General features: G+C 40.9%; 1 protein-coding gene across 1 annotated transcript in view; it reads left to right on the forward strand.

Annotated features, from left to right (window-relative positions):
• The window catches only part of TMPRSS15 (transmembrane serine protease 15), a 459,995-nt gene extending 441,656 nt beyond the window's left edge, over nucleotides 1-18,339 (forward strand). Inside the window, exons 22-25 of the mRNA XM_069760884.1 lie at nucleotides 2,188-2,369; nucleotides 7,938-8,033; nucleotides 13,391-13,530; nucleotides 18,030-18,339. Of these exons, the coding sequence (XP_069616985.1) occupies nucleotides 2,188-2,369; nucleotides 7,938-8,033; nucleotides 13,391-13,530; nucleotides 18,030-18,185 (574 nt within the window). The 3' untranslated portion in view covers nucleotides 18,186-18,339. The remainder of the gene's footprint in view (nucleotides 1-2,187; nucleotides 2,370-7,937; nucleotides 8,034-13,390; nucleotides 13,531-18,029) is intronic.
• Nucleotides 18,340-26,853: the final 8,514 nt, after the last annotated feature.

The raw sequence follows: 26,853 nt of genomic DNA on the forward strand, positions 1-26,853 counted from the left end.
AGGGGATGGGAGAACTACAATACCCAGATAGATTAGCGAAATTAGGATTATTTAGTCTAGAAAAAAGACGACTGAGGGGCGATCTAATAACCATGTATAAGTATATAAGGGGACAATACAAATATCTCGCTGAGGATCTGTTTATACCAAGGAAGGTGACGGGCACAAGGGGGCATTCTTTGCATCTGGAGGAGAGAAGGTTTTTCCACCAACATAGAAGAGGATTCTTTACTGTTAGGGCAGTGAGAATCTGGAATTGCTTGCCTGAGGAGGTGGTGATGGCGAACTCAGTCGAGGGGTTCAAGAGTGGACTGGATGTCTTCCTGGAGCAGAACAATATTGTATCATACAATTAGGTTCTGTAGAAGGACGTAGATCTGGGGATTTATTATGATGGAATATAGGCTGAACTGGATGGACAAATGTCTTTTTTCGGCCTTACTAACTATGTTACTATGTTACTATGTTACATAAGGCCACAACATCGCATTGTGTGCCGTGACATTACACTCACATACAGAAATGGTCTGGGACTACTCAGAGCCAGAATTCCCCACTTACTGAGAAGAGACTTGTGATCTCAATGTTCGCAGCTGTGGTAAAACGATATGACAAGAACCAAACAAGGGATGGCGACTCTCAGACTGGCTTGAGAGATGATCAGTAAGGTGCGTAAAAGTATTTTTATCTTTCTTCATTTTTTAAATATTACAAATATTGTACTCTAGGGTCTCAAGAGACTGCAGAACATGATGATTTCACTGCAAATTGAATTTCCCTGGAAAATCTGCATAATCTGGTGATTTTGAATGTTACCAAATTTGCTCATCTCTCATACACACTTAGTGCTAATGATGTCAAGATATGTACAGCCCAACCTATGGAATAGAAAGGTCAAAGAAAAATACTCAGCCTTAGGCCCTAATGCAGGGATCCCCAACCAGAGGCTCAAGAGCCACATTTGGATTTGGAACCATTAATATGTAGCTCGCAGCTGTCTGCCAGTTTGATGTATAGCACCAGGCCTAGGAAACAGCTATGAAGCGTGGATCTCCAGGTGGTGACTTTTGTGAGTAGCCCTACACAGTAGAGCAGATCTGTATGTGATTATACAGGCCTTGGGATTGTGCAAAATACAGAAGGAGCTTAAAGCTGAGTGTGAGAGTGTAGTGGGAATGTTTGATGCAAGATTTTTTCTTTATATGTTCGGACAAATATGGCTGCCTTTTTCCAAAATCTGCTCCACCCTTGTCTACACGTTGTGTTTGGTATTAGCACATTTGAAGGGATTGCAATACCACCTGCAACCTTTAACCTTGAACACCTTAAAGCACAAACACGTAAAAATAACAATCATTGTTAAAGAAAAAAAATACAAAATTTCCATAATTAACGTTCTTTAATGATCTATTATAAAATATTAAAAAGAAATGAACTTGTATGACCCTGAACTTTCTTTTCTATCAAACAGCTCCTTTAGAAACCATAATACTCCATTAAAATCTCAGTCCAGTTGACAGTCACTCTATATTCGCTTATAAAGTATGGGAAATTCAATATTCATGCTGCTGCGATTGGACCAATCCTAGCTCAGGTCATATATATTCATGTGTTTGGTTAACATATAATACCGATTTGCAGGAAATGTGTGGTTGGTAGATAAAGCCTTTAGTGATATGCAAATGATTTCCCATTTGGTTCTCAAGCAGATATCAGCTGCAGTGTTTACTGCACTGAGTCTTTCCTCATGCAGAAATGAGGTGCCAAGAACCAATATTTCAAACCAATTGTTTCTCAGATGGAACATACTAATCATCTGCGTCAAGGGGTTGATGACTAATTGGCTCGAGATTTTTAACTTAGCTGTTTAAAAAAATCATAATAATTAAGTTAATAGCCCCTTCATAATTGTATTGTTGTTCCCTCTACTGTTATAATTTACAGCTTTCTAGCCGGAATCAAGGAATCTGCTGATAGTTCTGTGTTAGGGAAAGTGTGTCCTGCAGAGCAGCGAGGAAACATTAAGCACTTTCCAATTATAATAAACTATCTCACTTAATCCAATACAAAGCTTAAATTATGTGTACTGCTTAAGAGGTCAGAGATGAGCACAAATACTACAGGTGGAATCAATCAGGCTTGTGCTATAGACGACAATAAATTCAAAGTTTTCCTTATCATTTGCAGGAGGAATATGATCCCGGCCAATTGGAAAGCCGTGCTTGGGATGCATGATAGTGCCAACGTCACCTATCCACCAAGGGAGAATAGATTCATTGATCAGATTGTTATCAATCCACATTACAACCGACGCACTAAAGATAGCGACATCGTCATGATGCACCTAGAATTACAAGTTAATTATACAGGTATGGAAATGAGTATGGTAGGCAACTTGATAATATGAATATGTGTCTACATGACAATGTACTGTATCTAATTTTCTTTAGGACATATTAGTTTTCTTAAAGGGGTTATCCAGGACTATATACATTTTTTACTGTAGAGTAGACCTAAGAACTAACAGACAGGTAGTTTCTAACTACCTGCCTGTTTTGACCAGCGCATATCTCTGCGGGCACAGAGCAGTCACTCTTCCCAGCATTTCTGTGCCTTTCAATGACGTCACAACAACAGATCAGCTGCTTTTCTTCTGGGCTATCATATCAATGGAGCGAGACTGCTGATGTCATGCTGATTGAGAGCCATAGCTGGGGGAAGTCGGCTGTCAATCAGCATGATGTCATCAGTCACGCCCCATGGACAGTGCAGTCTGGAAGAAGAAGAGCTGATCTGTTGTTGTAGAGCAGCTGAATTGCAGTAGGAGGGGTCAATGAATGCTCTGAGTAGGTGCTCGGTACAACAGAGAGGTAGTTGCAAACTACTCACATATTAGTTTTTGGCTCATAGTAAAAATAATAATTTAGTCCTGGATAACCCCTTTAGCAGAATTCAAAGAAATATAAGGGCGAACGCATCTCTCTAAAAAGCATGAGGCTTATTTAGTCTAATGAATACTTTTCAACTCTCATGGAATACCGAGAGGCTCCTTAAAAAGATGGGTCACATAATAACATAACTGGTGAGAACCCTTACCTCCATATAGCTATGTTCTCCTGTATTGGGAAGCACAGCGAAACAGCTAAGGTGGTGAAAAGAGGTAAAATATACAAAGCATATGAAGTGCGCCATGCACAAAGTATGTGGGCAGAGGCGGAGAAGGAAGTCTGTGATTTTTTACAAATCCACTTTCAAGCAGGAGGTGACATCATTATAGAACATAAATAATTTTTCAAACTTCTTCTGCACAGCCAAGTACTAAGCAGTAGGATTTACTTTCAAAACTTTAAGATGTATTTTTTGGGGTCTCTACTTTGGCCAACCCTCACATCTATACAATCATCCATGCATCTCATCCATTCCACAGTAAACTCTATGGATTTGAACATTATTAAATGAGTTATCTGATGCTTTTATTTTACAATATACTTTAATAATACATTTAAGTTTTCTACCTGATCTGCCCAAAGCCAATCTCTGCTTTCACAGAACAGTCATAGATCTTCTTCAGCAGAGATCACTGATGTCATGTCGTCAGAGCACCGGCTTGTCTTCTGCTCTGCTTCGTTGACAGGATGTGACTGTTGATTTCATATTGATTAACAGCCAACTTCCCGCTGCCTAACTGTGGGGTGCAGGTTATCAATCAGCATGACTTCTGATGTTGTGCTATGGCGACAGAGCAACCCAGAAGAAGTAGAGCTGCTTTGCTGATTTTGGGCAGTTGAATCACCAGCAGTGGTGATCGGTGACTCCTCTAAGCTAGCACCAGGTACAACAGGAAGGTTAATAGCAACTACCTTCCTGTTAGTTTTTAGGCCCACAGTAAAATAAAATATCACCACTTTGTCACTCAGTCACTGCTCTGAGTCACTTCTGAGAATACAGAGCAGATCTTGAGCCTTGACTGACACTCGCTCTGCATTGGGACCGGCTGTCAGTCAGGGCCAGGGACATGATAAAAGCCACTGCTCTGTATTCTAAGCGGTGACTCAGAACAGTGACTGAACCCGGGCCAGGGCCGCCCCCATGACTGAGATCGGAACACTGCAGGAGGAATAAAGTTAATTTTCTCCCTTCAATGTTTGGCTAAGTGTGGGTGCTGGGCAGGTTAATAACACTAATAACTTGCAGGTTAACCCCATATCTGCAGGTTAATAGCGTTTTCTCTGGTGATAGGTTCTCTTTAAAATGTCTTGGATTATGACACCAGAGGTGCTTTCCGAGTTACCATAATAACTTTTGGAGACTAGCACATAGGAGGCCTACATAGAAGGACAGAAAAGTCTGGCACTTGGGTCAGTGTACGTGTGTGACATTGACAGGCTTAAAATCAAATCACTAACACTGTCTAGCTCCATATTGGCATGTATAGCTCAAAAAATATTTCAATAAAGTTATGGCAAAGTGATGAGGTTTTCTAGAAAAGTGTTGAGCCAAAAGGAAAAGTAAGAAATGATACATCTGTGTATGACTGTATATTTCGAACAATAAGGACTAAAATATTGGTTCTTGCAAGGCCAACTTTAGATCGAACACAGGCATGAATATAGACTTACATGTGCATATGAGTGTGTGCAAATATTATACATCAGTAGAGTACATGTGTACATGCACAGTAGATAATGGAATAAATCCAACTACTTGTTTAACCGCTTCTCCTACAGTTCTTTTAAAATCGAATTCCTCGCTTTCTCATCTGTGTGCTCCACCATTAATATTATATTTTTTGTCGGGAAAAAAGTGTAGTTACAAATAAGCTACAAAGAAACAAAATGGAAACATAATAAAACTCAATGCAGACATAATATTAATATTAAGTATCATATAACTGGGAGCAATTATTATCTGTGATTTATACTAAGATGTGGTTAAGGTTGGATTGATTGACTGATAGATTCAAATCGAAAGACGTACTGTATATGTGTTGAATAGTGGGGGTGGTATACAGTTAAGAAGTGAATTTCAGTGTTGCAGCATTAAATCAGAATAGTTCACAAGCCAAGCCACAAAAATCTATATTTCTACAAATTGTTTTGGAGTTTGGTTTATGACGGCCGCACAGTGTGAAGCCGGGATTGGTTTTCATGCCCGATACACACAACATTTATGGTGTCAAAAGATCATAAAATTTTCTCTTCCATACCTTGGTGATTTGCTTCCCCATAGATTTTCAGTACATTCAGCACCTCTTTAGCTGTGCATCCTGAAGTATGTATGCTAATCAGCATTTCTATTACATTTCAGCTTAGTTATTGGTCATGGCACATTTTCTTACTTTAAAGAACACAATGTAATGAAGTCTACGTAATACAAGATGCAAGAAAGAAGTACATACATAGGCACATACATGTTTATATATACAGGTGCTTCTCACAAAATTAGAATATAATCAAAAATGTAATTTATTTCAGTTCTTCAATACAAAAAGTGAAACTTATATATTATATAGAGTCTTTACGAACAGAGTGATCTATTTCAAATGTTTATTTCCTGTTAATGTTGATGATTATGGCTTACAGCCAATGAAAACCCAAAAGTCATTGTCTCAGTAAATTAGAATACTATATAAAACCAGCTTGAAAAATGATTTTAAAATCCGAAATGTTGGCCTATTGAAATGTATGTTCAGTAAATGCACTCAATACTTGGCCGTGGCTCTTTTTGCATCAATTACTGCATCAGTGCGGCGTGGCATGGAGGTGATTAGCCTGTGGCACTGCTGAGGTGTTATGGAAGCCCAGGTTGTTTTCATAGCAGCCTTCAGCTCATCTGCATTGTTGGGTCTGGTGTCTCTCATCTTCCTCTTGATCGGCGAGGTCAGACAAGTTTGCTGGTCAATCAAGCACAGTGATACTGTTGTTTTTAAACCAGGAATTGGTACTTTTGGCAGTGTGGACAGGGACCAAGTTCTGCTGGAGAATGAAATTTCTATCACCAATAAGCTTGTCGGCAAAGGGAAGCATGAAGTGGATCTACACCAGCAGATGACATGGCTCCCGAAACCATCACTGATTGTGGAAACTTTACACTAGACCTCAAGCAGCTTGGATTGTGGCCTCTCCACTCTTTCTCCAGACTTTTGGACCTTGATTTCCAAATGAAATGCTAAATTTACTTTTCTTGTGGAGTTTGTCAATGACTGCCTTCTGGACATCTGTCAAGTCAGTAGTCTTCTCCATGATTGTGGAGCCTACTGAAACAGACTAAGGGACCTTTATAAACGCTTTGGAAGCCTTTGCAGGTGTTTTTCGTCAATTAATCTAATTTACTAAGATAATGACTTTTGGGTTTTCATTGGCTGTAAGCCATAATCATCAACATTAACAGAAATAAACACACACTTGACATACAGTAGATCACTCCGCTTGATTATATATAATATATGAGTTTCACTTTTTGTATTGAAGAACTGAAATAAATTAACTTTTTGATGATATTCTAATTTTGTGAGTAGCACCTGCATGCCAGAAATCCCACCCATCGGCACCTTTTTCCTGCCCATTGGCGCCTGGTGGTTGGCGCTCATAGCAAACCAGCAATGTTGTTACATACAGGTGATCTGATCATCACTTGTATGTAGCAGAGCCAATTGGGTTATGTCAGCTACTAGTCTCCCATGGAGACTATTTAAGCATGTCAAAAGTACAAAAAAATGTTTAAAAAAATATAAAAAAAATAACATAGTAACATAGTAACATAGTTAGTAAGGCCGAAAAAAGACATTTGTCCATCCAGTTCAGCCTATATTCCATCATAATAAATACCCAGATCTACGTCCTTCTACAGAACCTAATAATTGTATGATACAATATTGTTCTGCTCCAGGAAGACATCCAGGCCTCTCTTGAACCCCTCGACTGAGTTCGCCATCACCACCTCCTCAGGCAAGCAATTCCAGATTCTCACTGCCCTAACAGTAAAGAATCCTCTTCTATGTTGGTGGAAAAACCTTCTCTCCTCCAGACGCAAAGAATGCCCCCTTGTGCCCGTCACCTTCCTTGGTATAAACAGATCCTCAGCGAGATATTTGTATTGTCCCCTTATATACTTATACATGGTTATTAGATCGCCCCTCAGTCGTCTTTTTTCTAGACTAAATAATCCTAATTTCGCTAATCTATCTGGGTATTGTAGTTCTCCCATCCCCTTTATTAATTTTGTTGCCCTCCTTTGTACTCTCTCTAGTTCCATTATATCCTTCCTGAGCACCGGTGCCCAAAACTGGACACAGTACTCCATGTGCGGTCTAACTAGGGATTTGTACAGAGGCAGTATAATGCTCTCATCATGTGTATCCAGACCTCTTTTAATGCACCCCATGATCCTGTTTGCCTTGGCAGCTGCTGCCTGGCACTGGCTGCTCCAGGTAAGTTTATCATTAACTAGGATCCCCAAGTCCTTCTCCCTGTCAGATTTACCCAGTGGTTTCCCGTTCAGTGTGTAATGGTGATATTGATTCCCTCTTCCCATGTGTATAACCTTACACATGGGAAGTGATATTCCTAACATGCCAGGGTATGGAGACTTATAGGCTGTGCAATGCTCCTCTGGGAAATTAAATATGCAAATTGCCTCTTCTGAGAGGAAGAGAACTTGAACTCTAGTGCCACTTTACCCTATAACGAGCCTTGCCACAGGACTTAGGATAAAAGCCAAATCAGAATATCAATTTGCAGAAACATGGTAAATGTCTGTTCTCTCAAGTCATGTCCCAATACAGGAAATCCTCTGTCTATGAGAGCTTTGTATGCAGGTTTCATATCCGACATCTTCCTCTGTGTGTGTCCAGAACATGTATTTTTTCTATGTAATGCCAGTATAAAATTATGATAAAATAATTACATCTCCTATATTTCTATATTGGTTATTTACAGATTATATTCAACCAGTATGTGTGCCCGAGAGCCAAGAGGGATTTCCACCAGGACTGAACTGTACCATAGCTGGCTGGGGACGCACACAAAGCCAAGGTAATTTTTGCCCCATTTTTGGAAATTGGGTATTGTTGGGTTGGTGTATATTAAATGAAACAGTAGTTATATGTATTGCATTTTACAACTACATTTAGTATGCTGTCTTAGAGACAAACATTGGAAACTGGCTAACCCCTTCATGATCTTATCACATGTAAAGAATTTTTGGCAACATTTTTTCCTATAGATTTTATAAGGGGCTTGCAAAAATCCATGTACATGCTACAGGAACAGCTCCATTCAGTATGGACTTCCAATTACAGAAATTTCTGTTACAAATTGGAAAAATACCCTGAATAGCTTTCTCTGATTCTATACGATAAAAATGTAGTGATGGCACAGGTGATGGATGATGGAGAAATAAAAGAAACTGAAAAGTAAAAAAAGAGCAAGTCAAAAATGTAAATACTGCAAAGCATGGTAGACAAATTTATATGGCATTCATAAGGAAATACTTTTTGTCTCTCAATATGTGAGCACTCCGAGGACAGCCAATATGATCACATATATATTTATATCATGCATAAATCCTGTAGCCCCTATTATAGTAACCTTGCACCTCTATTGCTGCTGCAGCTCTTAACCTGGTCCTCCGTTCCCTCCCTATGATCTTCCAAATGTGTCTTCTAAGGACCAAGATGAGTTGAACGGTTTTTATTTCCACAATGCTTTTCAATGCCATACTAGCGTCTTTTTCAAGTGAAAAACTTTCAACTTATCTCGGTCCTAAGGATTCTTTATTACAGCAGCACAGTCAGATTTCATGTTATTGTCCAAATTGGTCAACTATCCTGGAGGAGATCATCCCCCAGACAAGAGGCAGCAGCAGCTGATATCTTCAGGTGTTCATCAGCACCTTCTTTTTATTTTTATTTGCATCCAAAACGGTATTATCTGAAGTTTTATACACTTTTGCTCCTCTATAGTTTTTCTGTGACTTGTAGGCTTCCAGCATGTTCCACGGTGATAAGGCCATATGCATATCATTGACATCTATGACATGTGTTGCATCACATGGTTGCATGCATTGTGCCCCATAGTTATGTACGGAGCAATGTTAATGTCACACTTGCAGCCTATTCAGCATGGATCTTGCCAGATCCCTAAGAGTTTGCACCATAAGACAATGATGAGCAAGTTGAGGAGCATGCAGGGGTCTGAGGAAGTTGAACTGGTGAGGGTTGAAGTGTGTATGATATTTTATTATTTTTTATCCTGGTTTTCCACAGAATCTAGCAGCCACTTTGACAGATTTGAGCTAACTGAATCGCAAAAACTTTGGATTGTGACAAATACATTTTTTTTTTGTGAAATTTGTGCAAATTCAATTTGCTTTGATTCAATCCGTATTATTTTTATCCTGGTTTTCCACAGAATCTGGCAGCCACTTTGACAGATTTGAGCTAACTGAATCGCAAAAACTTTGGATTGTGACAAATACATTTTTTTTTGTGAAATTTGTGCAAATTCAATTTGCTTTGATTCAATCCGTTCATCTCTATTCTTCAGCTGTAGCACATCCACGCCCACCCCTAGCATGACTGGATTTGCTTCAGATCTCTTCTCTCCATCTGCAGCTCTTCACCTCAAACCCTACTCACATTACTCAAGTCATCTCCTGAGGCAAAGGCACATGGAACAAGGCTTATATTCCTGTTAGTTCTAGAACTAACTAACTTTTCTTAGCAGGTTGTCTTTTCTGAAGGTCAGTTTTCTGCAGGCCATCTTTGTGGCATCGTTGGATAACCCTTTACCGGCTAGGTTTTTACACTATAGATCTTGATAAGGGGCATTCGGAAAAGGTTCTGTTGTTTGACTTGCACAGAAAACTAACTGACGAGTGTGCAGATCGCACAGCTATTGCCCAGAGACACAGTAGAGCAACATACTTAAGGTCCCCATACACGTGAAAATAAACCTGCCTGTGTCAGTGGGATTGGCTGACCATCATATGGGTATGGAAGCATCCTAAATTGAAGCATCCATAATGAGGTCCTGGTTATGGGGGACTTTAACTACCCGGATATTAACTGGGAAACAGAAACCTGTGAAACCCATAAAGGCAACAGGTTTCTGCTAATAACCAAGAAAAATTATCTTTCACAATTGGTGCAGAATCCAACCAGAGGAGCAGCACTTTTAGACCTAATACTATCTAATAGACCTGACAGAATAACAAATCTGCAGGTGGTTGGGCATTTAGGAAATAGCGACCACAATATTGTGCAGTTTCACCTGTCTTTCACTAGGGGGACTTGTCAGGGAGTCACAAAAACATTGAACTTTAGGAAGGCAAAGTTTGAACAGCTTAGAGATGCCCTTAATCTGGTAGACTGGGACAATATCCTCAGAAATGAGAATACAGATAATAAATGGGAAATGTTTAAGAACATCCTAAATAGGCAGTGTAAGCGGTTTATACCTTGTGGGAATAAAAGGACTAGAAATAGGAAAAACCCAATGTGGCTAAACAAAGAAGTAAGACAGGCAATTAACAGTAAAAAGAAAGCATTTGCACTACTAAAGCAGGATGGCACCATTGAAGCTCTAAAAAACTATAGGGAGAAAAATACTTTATCTAAAAAACTAATTAAAGCTGCCAAAAAGGAAACAGAGAAGCACATTGCTAAGGAGAGTAAAACTAATCCCAAACTGTTCTTCAACTATATCAATAGTAAAAGAATAAAAACTGAAAATGTAGGCCCCTTAAAAAATAGTGAGGAAAGAATGGTTGTAGATGACGAGGAAAAAGCTAACATATTAAACACCTTCTTCTCCACGGTATTCACGGTGGAAAATGAAATGCTAGGTGAAATCCCAAGAAACAATGAAAACCCTATATTAAGGGTCACCAATCTAACCCAAGAAGAGGTGCGAAACCAGCTAAATAAGATTAAAATAGATAAATCTCCGGGTCCGGATGGCATACACCCACGAGTACTAAGAGAACTAAGTAATGTAATAGATAAACCATTATTTCTTATTTTTAGTGACTCTATAGCGACAGGGTCTGTTCCGCAGGACTGGCGCATAGCAAATGTGGTGCCAATATTCAAAAAGGGCTCTAAAAGTGAACCTGGAAATTATAGGCCAGTAAGTCTAACCTCTATTGTTGGTAAAATATTTGAAGGGTTTCTGAGGGATGTTATTCTGGATTATCTCAATGAGAATAACTGTTTAACTCCATATCAGCATGGGTTTATGAGAAATCGCTCCTGTCAAACCAATCTAATCAGTTTTTATGAAGAGGTAAGCTATAGACTGGACCACGGTGAGTCATTGGACGTGGTATATCTCGATTTTTCCAAAGCGTTTGATACCGTGCCGCACAAGAGGTTGGTACACAAAATGAGAATGCTTGGTCTGGGGGAAAATGTGTGTAAATGGGTTAGTAACTGGCTTAATGATAGAAAGCAGAGGGTGGTTTTAAATGGTATAGTCTCTAACTGGGTCGCTGTGACCAGTGGGGTACCGCAGGGGTCAGTATTGGGACCTGTTCTCTTCAACATATTCATTAATGATCTGGTAGAAGGTTTACACAGTAAAATATCGATATTTGCAGATGATACAAAACTATGTAAAGCAGTTAATACAAGAGAAGATAGTATTCTGCTACAGATGGATCTGGATAAGTTGGAAACTTGGGCTGAAAGGTGGCAGATGAGGTTTAACAATGATAAATGTAAGGTTATACACATGGGAAGAGGGAATCAATATCACCATTACACACTGAACGGGAAACCACTGGGTAAATCTGACAGGGAGAAGGACTTGGGGATCCTAGTTAATGATAAACTTACCTGGAGCAGCCAGTGCCAGGCAGCAGCTGCCAAGGCAAACAGGATCATGGGGTGCATTAAAAGAGGTCTGGATACACATGATGAGAGCATTATACTGCCTCTGTACAAATCCCTAGTTAGACCGCACATGGAGTACTGGGTCCAGTTTTGGGCACCGGTGCTCAGGAAGGATATAATGGAACTAGAGAGAGTACAAAGGAGGGCAACAAAATTAATAAAGGGGATGGGAGAACTACAATACCCAGATAGATTAGCGAAATTAGGATTATTTAGTCTAGAAAAAAGACGACTGAGGGGCGATCTAATAACCATGTATAAGTATATAAGGGGACAATACAAATATCTCGCTGAGGATCTGTTTATACCAAGGAAGGTGACGGGCACAAGGGGGCATTCTTTGCGTCTGGAGGAGAGAAGGTTTTTCCACCAACATAGAAGAGGATTCTTTACTGTTAGGGCAGTGAGAATCTGGAATTGCTTGCCTGAGGAGGTGGTGATGGCGAACTCAGTCGAGGGGTTCAAGAGAGGCCTGGATGTCTTCCTGGAGCAGAACAATATTGTATCATACAATTATTAGGTTCTGTAGAAGGACGTAGATCTGGGGATTTATTATGATGAAATATAGGCTGAACTGGATGGACAAATGTCTTTTTTCGGCCTTACTAACTATGTTACTATGTTACTATGTAAATTCTCCCCAACAAATGATCTTTGTGGAATTTCAACTCCAATCCTTTTGCTTCAAATAGAGATAAGATATAGCTGTTGACCGATCCATCAATTAACTGATTGCTATCTAATGTTTATGGCCAACGTTACCATCCACAATTCTTCGTAATGAACTTACAATGCCTTTATACAAGGTCCATATTCAGAGCTCAGGCTCCCAACTTTGCCATGTATATAGACCCTTTTTTTTCCATAATAACTCCCCTGATTATCTCATGCAAATAGCAGGATGATGGATCATCTCTAAAAAATGTTAAACCTCACAATCCATAAAATTTTCCAGAAGTAACTGGAATCAGACTTTTTTCCAGTGTACTGTAAAGTACCGTAATGTTGTCGTATCCAAATCCTGGAGAGATGAAAAGGGCTGGCTGCAATGCAGCAGAGATGTTCATTGTCTGAATTCTATTTCCTTACGTTTAGTCTATTAAATTTCTAGTCAACAAAAAAAAATTAAAAAGAGGAAAAAAAAACCCTCCCACTAACAATCTCATCAACATGACCATCGAGTTTATTATGCTGTATTGGTAAATCAAAATTTATGTGTGGAAATCATTTTAATAACCCTATAAACTGGCACTGTTTATTACATCCACGATAATAAAATGCTGGTAATTACTGACCTGCTTTGCAATCAGGTCACCAATTTAAAAGCACAACCACTGGGAAATGCTGATTCAATTGATATGTTGTGTGAAAACGGACAGCTTGAAATTAAATTATCGGCTTTGCCTGCAATGATACATGTGACTAGACTTCCCACCTTGAATTTTTATGGCTTCGAAATTAATTCTTAACTGTTTAATTTCTGCAATTTCTCATCAGGTCCAGTTCCAAATATTTTACAGGAGGCTAAAGTTCCACTCATATCCAATGGAAAATGTCAACAGCAAATGCCGGAATATAATATCAGCAGTTCTATGATCTGTGCTGGGTACGAAGAAGGCGGCATAGATACCTGCCAGGTAGAAGAGATTATAGTTTTAGGTTTATAGGGCATATAATGATTTATCTTACAGAGATTCATGTTGGTCCTTAAGGTCAAAAGTATTTTATAAGAATGCAAATATTTCTAAACTTCTAAGAAAGGTGTGCAAAACTGAATTATTCAGAATACAGAGAGTGGCTCAAATTCCTTGATCAGATGTATTGTAGATGCTAATTTCATGGGCCATTAAACTTTGCATTATTTTTTTGGAGTGTGGGAGGATGCCTGGGTGTCAAATAGAATTCCACTCAAACAGGTGAAGAACTTGCAGATGTAATCGTAGGTTAGATTCAAAGTCGTTAATTACGAACATGGCAACATTACTAAGCACTGAGCCACTGTGCTGCCCAATATATTGCATCATGGGACATGTAGATTTTAGAAAAGTGTTATTTCGGTTCCATTCATCTTGAATTTTGCCAAAAATGTAGATGCTCAAAAGAATTGAAAGAGTCCGGAAAAAGGGGTGAAAAAAAATAACTTGACCATTCACCTGTTTATGCCCATTTGGGCTTCTTTGCAGCTCCATTTGGACTCTTCACTACTTCATGACACATAAACTCCTCTTCCACCATTCTCTCTGGCACTGTTGCTGACAAAGTCTAATCCAGACGGTGAGTATAAGGAACTTCCAACTTATTTCAATGCATTTTGGAGTAGAACTGAGGGTTATGCTTGAAGAAGGAGAAAGTTCTACTCTGAAATGTGTTACAATAAATTGGAAGTTATTTATACTCACCATCTGGAATAACTTTGACAGCAGCAGAACCCGCGATCCATCGCACTCCTCTCTCCTTTACTTCTTATTTCCTTTCTCCGTTTGGTGTGAGCATAGTGGCAGAGAAGCAGCCATCAATGGATTATACATCACTTTTCACCTAGTTGTGCAGAGCACAACCTGATCAGGTGAGCGACCAACCCTCCAACTCAAACCCACTTATTACTCATAGTGTTAGACAGGGAGGGCTTCTTGTTTTTTATCTCTTCATTTTCACTCTGGGCTTATGGCGATGCCTAATTCTAGTAAGGCTGGTTCCATATTTGCATCTGTTTGCACAGCGTACGATCCGCATGGATCCGTATACGTACTTATCTTTAGCATGGTGTATGCAAGGACATGCGCTTGCTTAGTGTACGCAATATGTTGCATTTTTAGAAGCATCAAAAAATCAGTCAAATATGCGCAGGCATGCGCATACGGATGTGTGTTAAAAAACGCAATACTGTCTATAGGAATGCATGCGTACCTATGCGTTTGATGGGCTTGCGTACTTCAGACTGCGAATGTCCAGGAACTTTTTTGAGACACGCCCTTCTGGAAATATTGAACACATGCGCATAAAAAGCGCAAACACAAGCAAAAATGCATGAAAGCTTTTTTTGCCATCATGCGTAAGCTGATGCAGATAAAAACGCTGTGTTAGCATGCGTTTGCATGCATTTTTGCATGCGGTTGCGGATGATACTTTGCGCACATAGACGCAAATGTGAAACTAGCCTAAATGCCGAGTTGATTTAGTCAACACCTCTGGTGACGCATGTCATGAAGATACATGTCTTGACAGCAGAGCTTTACTCAGTGCCAGAACTCTTGGCATAGAATGAAGATATAGGAAGAGAATATTGCATGCCATGCAGAAGTGAAAAAGAATTTAAAAGAAGGTGTGCAGAGAACAGAACAGGGAGCAGTGGCACCAGGATATTGGAGCGAACATGTATTAATCTATTCATGTTTTGACCCTATGTTTATTATGCTCTACCAACTCAAGACACTCTGGAGCATAAAAGGAGAAGAAACTAGGGAGGAAATTGCACAAATAGGGCGATACCAGTTAAAAAGTAGTTAAAGCAGGGTGTGTTTGCTCACTTTATTTTGTTTCAATTGCAACAATGAAAGCACATGAACAGCTGCTGCAACCCATGGGTCATGGACCAAGATAATAGAGGAAGGAGACATGTAGCTTTCCTGCACTGCTGCCAATATCCCACAAACGATTGTGGAGAATTCATAGAATAAAAACAATGATTTATTCCGTGGAGTGTAACTACGCGTTTTGAGGTACTCCAACCTCTTCTTCAGTACAGTACACAACCACATTTCAGGTCATGTCCGGAAGAAGAGGTTGGAGTACCTCGAAACGTGTGGATCCCCACCAAGAAATAAATAATTGTTTTTATCCTATTGATTCTCCGCAATCCTTTGGGGGATATTGGCAACAGCGCAGAAAGGATGTATGTCTTCTTCCACTATCCTCATCGATTTTCTTGGCTGAATTCAAGTGAATTGCCGAAATCAAATGTTCACAAATTCCCTCATCACTGAAAGACTACACAACGGTGGGAAGTCTACATTGCCCCACGTGAAAAAAGAAGGAATAATGAACTCCAGAGCTGCATTTTGAGTTGAACGGTTAGGATTGTCAATTGATTTAGTTAGTGCAATCAAAAACAGAGACAGGTTCTAATTTAGGATCACTTCAAAGTCAAAGATGCAATTTTTGCCAAGCGTGTTTAATTTATTATATGCCTATCTTAAAATATAATATATCGATGTAAAACACAGATTTAAAATCTAATGCATAGACAATATGGATGTAATAGTTACGTCTTTCGCAATGCAAGAATACTGAAAACATATACATTTCTGCAGACGCCAACATCACCATCTAATTAAAGTCAATAAATTAAAATTAACCTAAGCTTAATAACCAAAAAAAAATTGCGGCTAGCCTTTAAAACGGCTCTTACGTCTCTCTAGGCTCTGAAGTCAATGACAATTGATTTCATCGTGGTAACACAGCACTTGGCGCCTTACTGTGCATAACAATGATTATGAATTAGCATTTCTTACTATGATGCACTCTATCAGTCTGGGGTTGTGAAATGCTTTCCATAACCTTCTGACAATGATAGCAGAATAGTCACAACCAGAATAGTTCCTTCCATACAATTGCTTTCTAAGAATGCGTTGGTGGGTTTGCAAAAGGAAAAAAAACAGAGGAAAAATAAATATCAGAGTTCTTTGTGAAAGGTTCAGTCTATGAAGATGATTTTCTTATTGCTGCAAAATGTCATCGCTGAGACAGATGAGGAACATTTTAGCAACACTTTGCTTTTTCCTTACTTTATAGAATATTTAGGTTAATGCAGTCATTTGACATAAGTAGGTGTTAAACGCACAGATTTCCCTGTAACGATCGGTGTAAAGCGCAAAATAAATTCTGTAATTATGTCAATAATGTTTTCAAGATATTGTCACGGTGACCTTACAGAAAAGTTCTTCTATGTAACTTTTCTGTCTATATCTGTTAGAGAATGGCGCCACAGACTTCAGTTACGCAGAAGTCGCATTCATATAATATTGAACTCATTGTTGGGGTTTTATCTACTGACTTTCCAACATGCATGTACAAATATTCGAAAGGATTGTCCATTATTCAGTAATGGATAGCAGAGATGAGGAAATCTCCCAAATTTACTTTGCGGCAGGATAGCTAGATTCGGCAGACAGGTTAAATATGGTCCAAAGCATGTATTATATTCTGAGGTCGCTTCTAACCACAAAGCATAATAAAGAGAAGAAAGGGTTCAAAATAATTTAATATTTATTTATTATGTTTACATACATAGCGCCATCATATTTCACAGAGATTTACAGACATCGTCTTTGCTGTTCCCATTTAAGCTCACAATTTAGATTCCCTATCAGTATGTCTTTGGAGTGTGGGAGGAAATCGGAGAACCCGGAGGAAACCCACGCAAACACGGGAAGATATACAAGGAGTTGTAGCAATATGTAAAACTTACCAATTCTTGCTCAGACCTATCCTTACTCATTCTCCTCGGATACAGCTTCCCCGTCATCTGTATATGACCAGAGGCCAATCGCTAGACTCAGCAATGGAAGGGAGTACCATAAGAACTGAAAACTAGAACGGAGGCCTGTGAAACTATGGCATAGGAAACAAAATATAATCATATTTTATCTTTTACCCCTTCCTGGCCTTCAAAAAAGAGACTCTTTTGCTGTAATTCTTGCAAATCCAATTCTACAAATTTTATTGCCATAATCCGAAGTTTCAAGAAATTCATAACGAATTTAATTTGTTATGAATTATGAATTAAGAAAATGCAAGACAAAATCACCAAAGTTGGGGTACATCCTTAAAAAAGTTTTCCAGCATCCAAAAATATGGCTTCAAATTCTTGTATACCAGTAAAATAACAAACATAGCAGTTACTTGCTCTCAACAGGTCCAGCAAACACCAGCTCTCCATCACTGCATTGGTGTCCGTTTACAATTTGCAGCGATGATGTCATGACTACATTGCATTTTTACTGCCGCCAATCACTAAGCTTAGTAATTCCTGTCAACTACATAACTACATATAGCTCTATGTAATCCTCGCAAAGCAGAAGTATAAGAGAAAGGTATGTTTGAATTAATTAAAAACATGGTCACTTTGTCATTTTAGGGTGACTCTGGAGGCCCACTCATGTGCCAAATAGAAAACCGATGGATCCTAGTTGGTGTGACCTCATTTGGATATGAATGTGCCCAACCAAATCGGCCAGGCGTATATGCAAGAGTGACTAAATTTTCAGAATGGATATATAATTTTATCATATAAGACAATGAGGAATTTAAAATAAAAACTTTGACCTATGTAAAGTTGCATACATTTTTTATAATTTTTTATCATTAAAATGTTTAACCTCAATATACTGTATATTAAAATGCTAATTATGAAATGAAATGTGAAATAAAGTCAGTCTTGTTAGTCACATTTTTAAGCTTGTAATTTTTTATATTCTTTTCAAAGGATGAATAAACAGAGTTTGAAATATAGAAATCTAAATAAGTACAAAATCAACGTTTGATGTATGCTAACAAATGAATGATTGTGTTGCTAAACTCTCTCCAACACCGGAGTTTGCTTTTTTTCCACTATGGTCATGTCCGTCTATGATAGACTATGTCAGGCTACTCTGGAAACTCAGAAAACAATTCTGATATTAACTGGGAAACAGAAACCTGTGAAACCCATAAAGGCAACAGGTTTCTGCTAATAACCAAGAAAAATTATCTTTCACAAATGGTGCAGAATCCAACCAGAGGAGCAGCACTTTTAGACCTAATACTATCTAATAGACCTGACAGAATAACAAATCTGCAGGTGGTCGGGCATCTAGGAAATAGCGACCACAATATTGTACAGTTTCACCTGTCTTTCACTAGGGGGACTTGTCAGGGAGTCACAAAAACACTGAACTTTAGGAAGGCAAAGTTTGACCAGCTTAGAGATGCCCTTAATCTGGTAGACTGGGACAATATCCTCAGAAATAAGAATACAGATAATAAATGGAAAATGTTTAATAACATCCTAAATAGGCAGTGTAAGCGGTTTATACCTTGTGGGAATAAAAGGACTAGAAATAGGAAAAACCCAATGTGGCTAAACAAAGAAGTAAGACAGGCAATTAACAGTAAAAAGAAAGCATTTGCACTACTAAAGCAGGATGGCACCATTGAAGCTCTAAAAAACTATAGGGAGAAAAATACTTTATCTAAAAAACTAATTAAAGCTGCCAAAAAGGAAACAGAGAAGCACATTGCTAAGGAGAGTAAACCTAATCCCAAACTGTTCTTCAACTATATCAATAGTAAAAGAATAAAAACTGAAAATGTAGGCCCCTTAAAAAATTGTGAGGAAAGAATGGTTGTAGATGACGAGGAAAAAGCTAACATATTAAACACCTTCTTCTCCACGGTATTCACGGTGGAAAATGAAATGATAGGTGAAATCCCAAGAAACAATGAAAACCCTATATTAAGGGTCACCAATAGGGTTGAGCGAAACGGGTCGTTCATTTTCAAAAGTCACCGACTTTTGGCAAAGTCGGGTTTCATGAAACCCGATCCGACCCCTGTGCGGGGTCGGCCATGCGGTACGCGACTTTCACGCCAAAGTCGCGTTTCCATGACGCGAAGAGCGCCATTTCTCAGCCAATGAAGGTAAACGCAGAGTGTGGGCAGCGTGATGACATAGGTCCTGGTCCCCACCATCTTAGAGAAGGGCATTGCAGTGATTGGCTTGCTGTCCGCGGCGTCACAGGGGCTATAAAGGGGCGTTCCCGCCAACCGCCATGTTACTGCTGCTGATCTGAGCTTAGGGAGAGGTTGCTGCCGCTTCGTCAGAAGCAGGGATAGCGTTAGGCAGGGTCCATTAACCACCAAACCGCTTGTGCTGTAGCGATTTCCACTGCCCAACACCACCTTCGGTGTGCAGGGATAGTGGAAGCTACATTTTTTTTTTTCCTCAGTGCTGTAGCTCATTGGGCTGCCCTAGAAGGCTCCCTGATAGCTGCATTGCTGTGTGTACGCCGCTGTGCAAACCAACTGCTTTTTTCAAAGCACAAATCCTCTTGTTCCTTCCTTTCTGCACAGCTATCTTGTTTGTTTGTCCACACTTTTTATTTAATTTGTGCATCAGTCCACTCCTTATTGCTGCCTGCCATACCTGGCTGAGATTACTGTAGGGAGATAGTAATTGAAGGACAGTTCCTATTTTTTTTGTGGGAGATTAAGATTGGCATTTCTGCTAGAGTGCCATCCCTGTCTGTGTCATCTCTCACTCAGCGGGCCATAGAAAGCCTATTTATTTTTTTGCTTGATTTGGGTTCCAAAATCTACCTGAAAAAATCACTACATCAATCAGTGGGAGAAAAATATTGGCCTCAGGGCTTGTGTGCCACTCCTTACTCCTGTGTGTGCCATCTCTCACTCAGTGGGCCATAGAAAGCCTATTTATTTTTGTTGCTTGATTTGGGTTCCAAAATCTACCTGAAAAAATCACAACATCAATCAGTGTGAGAAAAATATTGGCCTCAGGGCTTGTGTGCCACTCCTGACTCCTGTGTGTGCCATCTCTCACTCAGTGGGCCATAGAAAGCCTATTAATTTTTTTGCTTGATTTGGGTTCTAAATTCTACCTGAAAAAATCAATAAATCAATCAGTGGGAGATTAATATTGGCCTTTGGGCTTGTGTGCCAGTCCTAAGCGTGCCATCTCTCTCTCTCAGATACTGGGCCATAGAAAGCCTATTTATTATTTTTTTTATTGGGTTTATAAATTTTCCCTGGAAAAAAAAAAAAAAGTGTGAGATTAATATTGGCCTCTGGGCTTGTGTGCCAGTCCTGAGCGTGCCATCTCTCTCACAAATAGTGGGCCATAGAAAGCCTATTTATTTTTTGGGTTGATTTGGGTTCCAAAATCTACCTGAAAAAATCACTAAATCAATCAGTGGGAGATAAATATTGGCCTCTGGGCTTGTGTGCCACTCCTGACTCCTGTGTGCGTCATCTCTCACTCAGTGGGCCCTAGAAAGCCTATTTTTTGTTTTATTTGTTTTCTAAATTCTCCCTGAAAAAAATCATTTTATTTTATTTGGTTTCTAAATTATTCCTGAAAAATTCATTTTTTTGGTTTTTTTTTTTCTAAAGTCTCCTTGAAAAAAAAAAAAAAAATCAAATCAGTGGGAGATTAATATTGCCCTTTCTGCTTGTGTGCCAGTCTTGACTCCTGGGTGTGCCATCTCTCTCTCTCCAATTGTGGGCCATAGAAAGCCTATTAATTTTTTTGCTTGATTTGGGTTCCAAAATCTACCTGAAAAAATCACTAAATCAATCAGTGGGAGATAAATATTGGCCTCTGGGCTTGTGTGCCACTCCTGACTCCTGTGTGCGTCCTCTCTCACTCAGTGGGCCCTACAAAGCCTTTTTTTTTTTTATTTGTTTTCTAAATTCTCCCTGAAACAATCATTTTATTTTATTTTGTTTCTAAATTCTTCCTGAAAAATTCATTTTTTTGTATTTTTTTTTTCTAAAGTCTCCCTGAAAAAAAAAAAAAAATCAAATCAGTGGGAGATTAATATTGCCCTTTCTGCTTGTGTGCCAGTCTTGACTCCTGGGTGTGCCATCTCTCTCTCTCCAATTGTGGGCCATAGAAAGCCTATTAATTTTTTTGCTTGATTTGGGTTCCAAAATCTACCTGAAAAAATCACTAAATCAATCAGTGGGAGATAAATATTGGCCTCTGGGCTTGTGTGCCACTCCTGACTCCTGTGTGCGTCCTCTCTCACTCAGTGGGCCCTACAAAGCCTTTTTTTTTTTTATTTGTTTTCTAAATTCTCCCTGAAACAATCATTTTATTTTATTTTGTTTCTAAATTCTTCCTGAAAAATTCATTTTTTTGTATTTTTTTTTTCTAAAGTCTCCCTGAAAAAAAAAAAAAAATCAAATCAGTGGGAGATTAATATTGCCCTTTCTGCTTGTGTGCCAGTCTTGACTCCTGGGTGTGCCATCTCTCTCTCTCTCTCCAATTGTGGGCCATAGAAAGCCTATTTATTTTTTTGCTTGATTTGGGTTCCAAAATCTACCTGAAAAAATCACTAAATCAATCAGTGGGAGATAAATATTGGCCTCTGGGCTTGTGTGCCACTCCTGACTCCTGTGTGCGTCCTCTCTCACTCAGTGGGCCATAGAAAGCCTATTTTTTTTTTAATTGTTTTCTAAATTCTCCCTGAAACAATCATTTCATTTTATTTGGTTTATAAATTCTTCCTTAAAAAATCATTTTTTTTTATTATTTTTTTTTTCTAAAGTCTCCCTGTTAAAAAAAAAAAAACAAATCAGTGGGAGATTAATATTTACATTTGCGCTTCAGTGACAGTCCTGCGTGTGTGGCATCTCTCTCATTTGTTGCCACCAACAACAGAGTGTGTAACATTGTGCCTGATTTTCGTTGTGGTCTCACCCACCTGTAAAGGGGTAGCTAAATCATACTGAAGTTATAGCTCACCGAGTAAGTTGTGTGACAGCAACAAATACCGTTAGTTTGGTAACGTTTTTAAAACAATGAGGAAGTCTGGTGGAAGAGGTCGTGGCCGGGGGCGTTCATTGTCAGCTGGTAATGAGGGTAGTGGTAGTGGTGGAGCATCAGGTGGTCGTGGGAAAAAAAATATTGCACCTAAGTTTGGAGCTGTGGAGCCAGGTTCGTCGTCTGGCTACACAAGGCCTCGAACGCTCCCTTTTCTGGGAGTAGGAAAACCGCTTTTAAAGCCGGAGCAGCAAGAGCAAGTTTTGGCTTATCTTGCTGACTCAGCCTCTAGCTCTTTTGCCTCCTCTCGTGAAACTGGTAAAAGTAAAAGCAGCACGTCGTTAGTGGATGTTCACGGTCAGGGACAAGTCGCTTCCTTGTCCTCTTCAGCAAAAACAACAACAGAGAAGAATGCAGCAGGCGACACAACGGGTTACTCCATGGAGCTCTTTACACATACCGTCCCTGGCTTAGAAAGTGAAGCAGTTAACAGTCCATGCCCATTACAAGTTGAATCTGACATGGAGTGCACTGATGCACAGCCACAGCCAGACTACTATGCTGGTCCTTTGACTCAGACCACAACATTGCCCTCGCAGGGTGCTGATCAAGAATCAGACCCTGATGAGACTATGTTGACCCATCACGAACGCTATACCACCGACCGACACGGTGACACAGACGAAGTTGCACACGAGCTACAAGAAGAGGTAATAGATGACCCAGTTCTTGACCCCGATTGGCAGCCATTGGGGGAACAGGGTGCAGGCGGCAGCAGTTCTGAAGCGGAGGAGGAGGGGCCGCAGCAGGCATCAACATCGCAACAGGTTCCATCTGCCGGGCCCGTATCTTGCCCAAAACACGTGGCAAAGTCAAAACCTGTTGGAGTACAGCGTGGCCATCCGGTTAAAGTTCAGTCTGCAATGCCTGAAAAGGTATCCGATGCTAGAAAGAGTGCAGTCTGGCATTTTTTTAAACAACATCCAATTGATCAGCGCAAAGTCATCTGTCAAAAATGTTCAACTACCTTAAGCAGAGGGCAGAATCTGAAAAGTCTCAATACAAGTTGCATGCATAGACATTTAACCACCATGCATTTGCAAGCTTGGACTAACTACCAAACGTCCCTTAAGGTTGTAGCACCCTCTGCCAATGAAGCTAGTCATCAACGCAACATCCCTTCCGGCAGTGTAGGGCCACCATTTTCTGCACCACCTGCAGTATCTGTGCAGGTTTCTTTGCCAGGCCAAAGAAGTCAGGGTCAGGGAATCACCAGTTTCATAGTAGGAAACACTGCATCTAGGGCACCGGCGACAACAATACCATCTCCCACCGTCTCTCAGTCTGCCATGGCCAACGGCACCCCCGCTAGTTCCACGATCTCCAGCTCTCCAGTCCAGCTCACCCTACATGAGACTATGGTTAGAAAAAGGAAATACTTAGCCTCGCATCCGCGTACACAGGGTTTGAACGCCCACATAGCTAGACAAATCTCGTTAGAGATGATGCCCTACCGGTTAGTTGAAAGCGAAGCTTTCAAAGCCCTGATGGACTACGCTGTACCACGCTACGAGCTACCCAGTCGACACTTTTTTTCCAGAAAAGCCATCCCAGCCCTCCACCAGCATGTTAAAGAGCGCATCGTCCATGCACTCAGGCAATCTGTGAGCACAAAGGTGCACCTGACAACAGATGCATGGACCAGTAGGCATGGCCTGGGACGTTACGTGTCCATCACGGCACACTGGGTAAATGTGGTGGATGCAGGGTCCACAGGGGACAGCAAGTTTGGGACAGTTCTGCCTAGCCCACGGTCTAGGAAACAGTTGGCTGTAGCCGTTCGCACCCCCTCCTCCTCCTCCTCGTCCTCCTGCAGAAGCGAGACCTCGTCCACAGACCGCAGTCGCACAACCACTCCATCCGCAGCTGCCACTGTTGCACACCAGGTCTCCCATTATGGGGCAGCTACTGGCAAACGTCAGCAGGCTGTATTGGCTATGAAGTGTTTGGGCGACAACAGACACACCGCTGAAGTTCTGTCCGAGTTCTTGCAGAAAGAAACGCAGTCGTGGCTGGGCACTGTAGATCTTGAGGCAGGCAAGGTAGTGAGTGATAACGGAAGGAATTTCATGGCTGCCATCTCCCTTTCCCAACTGAAACACATTCCTTGCCTGGCTCACACCTTAAACCTGGTGGTGCAGTGCTTCCTGAAAAGTTATCCGGGGTTATCCGACCTGCTCCTCAAAGTGCGTGGACTTTGCTCACATATCCGCCGTTCGCCCGTACACTCCAGCCGTATGCAGACCTATCAGCGTTCTTTGAACCTTCCCCAGCATCGCCTAATCATAGACGTTGCAACAAGGTGGAACTCAACACTGCACATGCTTCAGAGACTGTGCGAACAGAGGCGGGCTGTTATGTTTTTGTGGGAGGATACACATACACGGGCAGGCAGTAGGATGGCAGACATGGAGTTGTCAGGTGTGCAGTGGTCGAATATTCAAGACATGTGTCAAGTCCTTCAGTGTTTTGAGGAATGCACACGGCTGGTTAGTGCAGACAACGCCATAATAAGCATGAGCATCCCCCTAATGTGTCTGCTGATGCAAAGTTTGACGCACATAAAGGATCAGGCGTCTGCAGCTGAGGAAGAGGAAAGCCTTGATGACAGTCAGCCATTGTCTGGCCAGGGCAGTGTACAGGACGAGGTAGCGGGCGAACAGGAGGAGGAGGACGAGGAGGATGATGGGGATGATTATATTTTTAATGAGGAAGCTTTTCCGGGGCCAGTGGAAATTGTTGGCACGGCAAGGCCGGGTTCTGGTTTTTGGAGGGACACAAGTGACGTGGATTTGCCTGAAACTGCCCCTCAACCAAGCACAACCACAGATTTGAGAACTGGAACTTTGGGCCACATGGCGGATTATGCCTTACGTATCCTCAAAAGGGACACACGCATAACAAAAATGATGAACGATGACGATTACCGGTTGGCCTGCCTCCTTGATCCTCGCTATAAAGGCAAATTGCAAAATATAATGCCACATGAGAACTTGGAACTAATATTAGCAACCAAACAATCAACTCTTATTGACCGTTTGCTTCTGGCATTCCCTGCACACAGCGCCCGTGATCGTTCTAACACGAGCTGCAGGGGCCAGCAGACCAGAGGTGTTAGAGGGGCAGAAATCAGAAGTGGCGTTGGCCAGAGGGGTTTTCTGACCAGGTTGTGGAGTGATTTTGCTATGACCGCAGACAGGACAGGTACTGCAGCATAAATTCAAAGTGACAGGAGACAACATTTGTCCAGTATGGTTACTAACTATTTTTCATCCCTTATCGACGTTCTCCCTCAACCGTCATTCCCATTTGATTACTGGGCATCCAAATTAGACACCTGGCCAGAATTGGCAGAATATGCATTGCAGGAGCTTGCTTGCCCGGCAGCTAGTGTCCTATCAGAAAGAGTATTCAGTGCTGCAGGTTCAATACTAAGAGAAAAAAGGACACGTCTGGCTACCCAAAATGTAGATGATCTAACCTTCATTAAAATGAACCACAACTGGATTTCGAAATCTTTTGCCCCACCTTGCCCGGCTGACACCTAGCTTTCCTATGTAAAGGTCTTGCCTGTGGACTATTCTGAACGACTTTTCCAATCTCGTAATTTGCAGCACCTGATTGTCCAGCATCCGACATGTTAACACCTCCCTAAATGGCCAAAGTCCCCACACGGGGCCGTGGTATCGCCACTTGGCGCCAGCACCCGTGAGAGTACTGTTTGTCTGAAGAGGTGGGTGTGCCCGCTTTTGGTCGATGGCACTGCCACTAGGTCCCTCATAGTACAATAAAGTGTCTGGCGGTGGTGGTGCGCACCCAACGTCAGACACACCGTTGTAATATGAGGGGCCCTGGGCCTGTACCGCCGGCCACAAGACAGTCCCCCCCCCAGGTCAAACAGTGCTCTACCACTTGCAAAATTTTCTCTCACAGCTCCACCAATGTTTAGTCTATGCGCTGACATTCTTCAATGCCTGGCACTGTCAATACCATTGTATTGACATTTTTCTTATGTTAGGCCTTCGAAGCCTGTCTGCGGTCACTCCTTCCACTAGGCCTCCACTGACCTGTCTACTGCTGCCCGTGTTCCCCTGGAACCAATTTTAAATTGCCTACAGCCAGCCCAATTTATTATGTTAGGGCTTCGAAGCCTGTCTGCGGTCCCTCCTTCCACTAGGCCTCCACTGACCTGTCTACTGCTGCCCGTGTTCCCCTGGAACCAATTTTAAATTGCCTACAGCCAGCCCAATTTATTATGTTAGGGCTTCGAAGCCTGTCTGCGGTCCTTCCTTCCACTAGGCCTCCACTGACCTGTCTACTGCCGCCCGTGTTCCCCTGGAACCAATTTTAAATTGCCTAC

The sequence above is a fragment of the Ranitomeya imitator genome, chromosome 3, assembly GCF_032444005.1.
Source record: "Ranitomeya imitator isolate aRanImi1 chromosome 3, aRanImi1.pri, whole genome shotgun sequence".
In the NCBI taxonomy this organism is placed as follows: domain Eukaryota; kingdom Metazoa; phylum Chordata; class Amphibia; order Anura; family Dendrobatidae; genus Ranitomeya; species Ranitomeya imitator.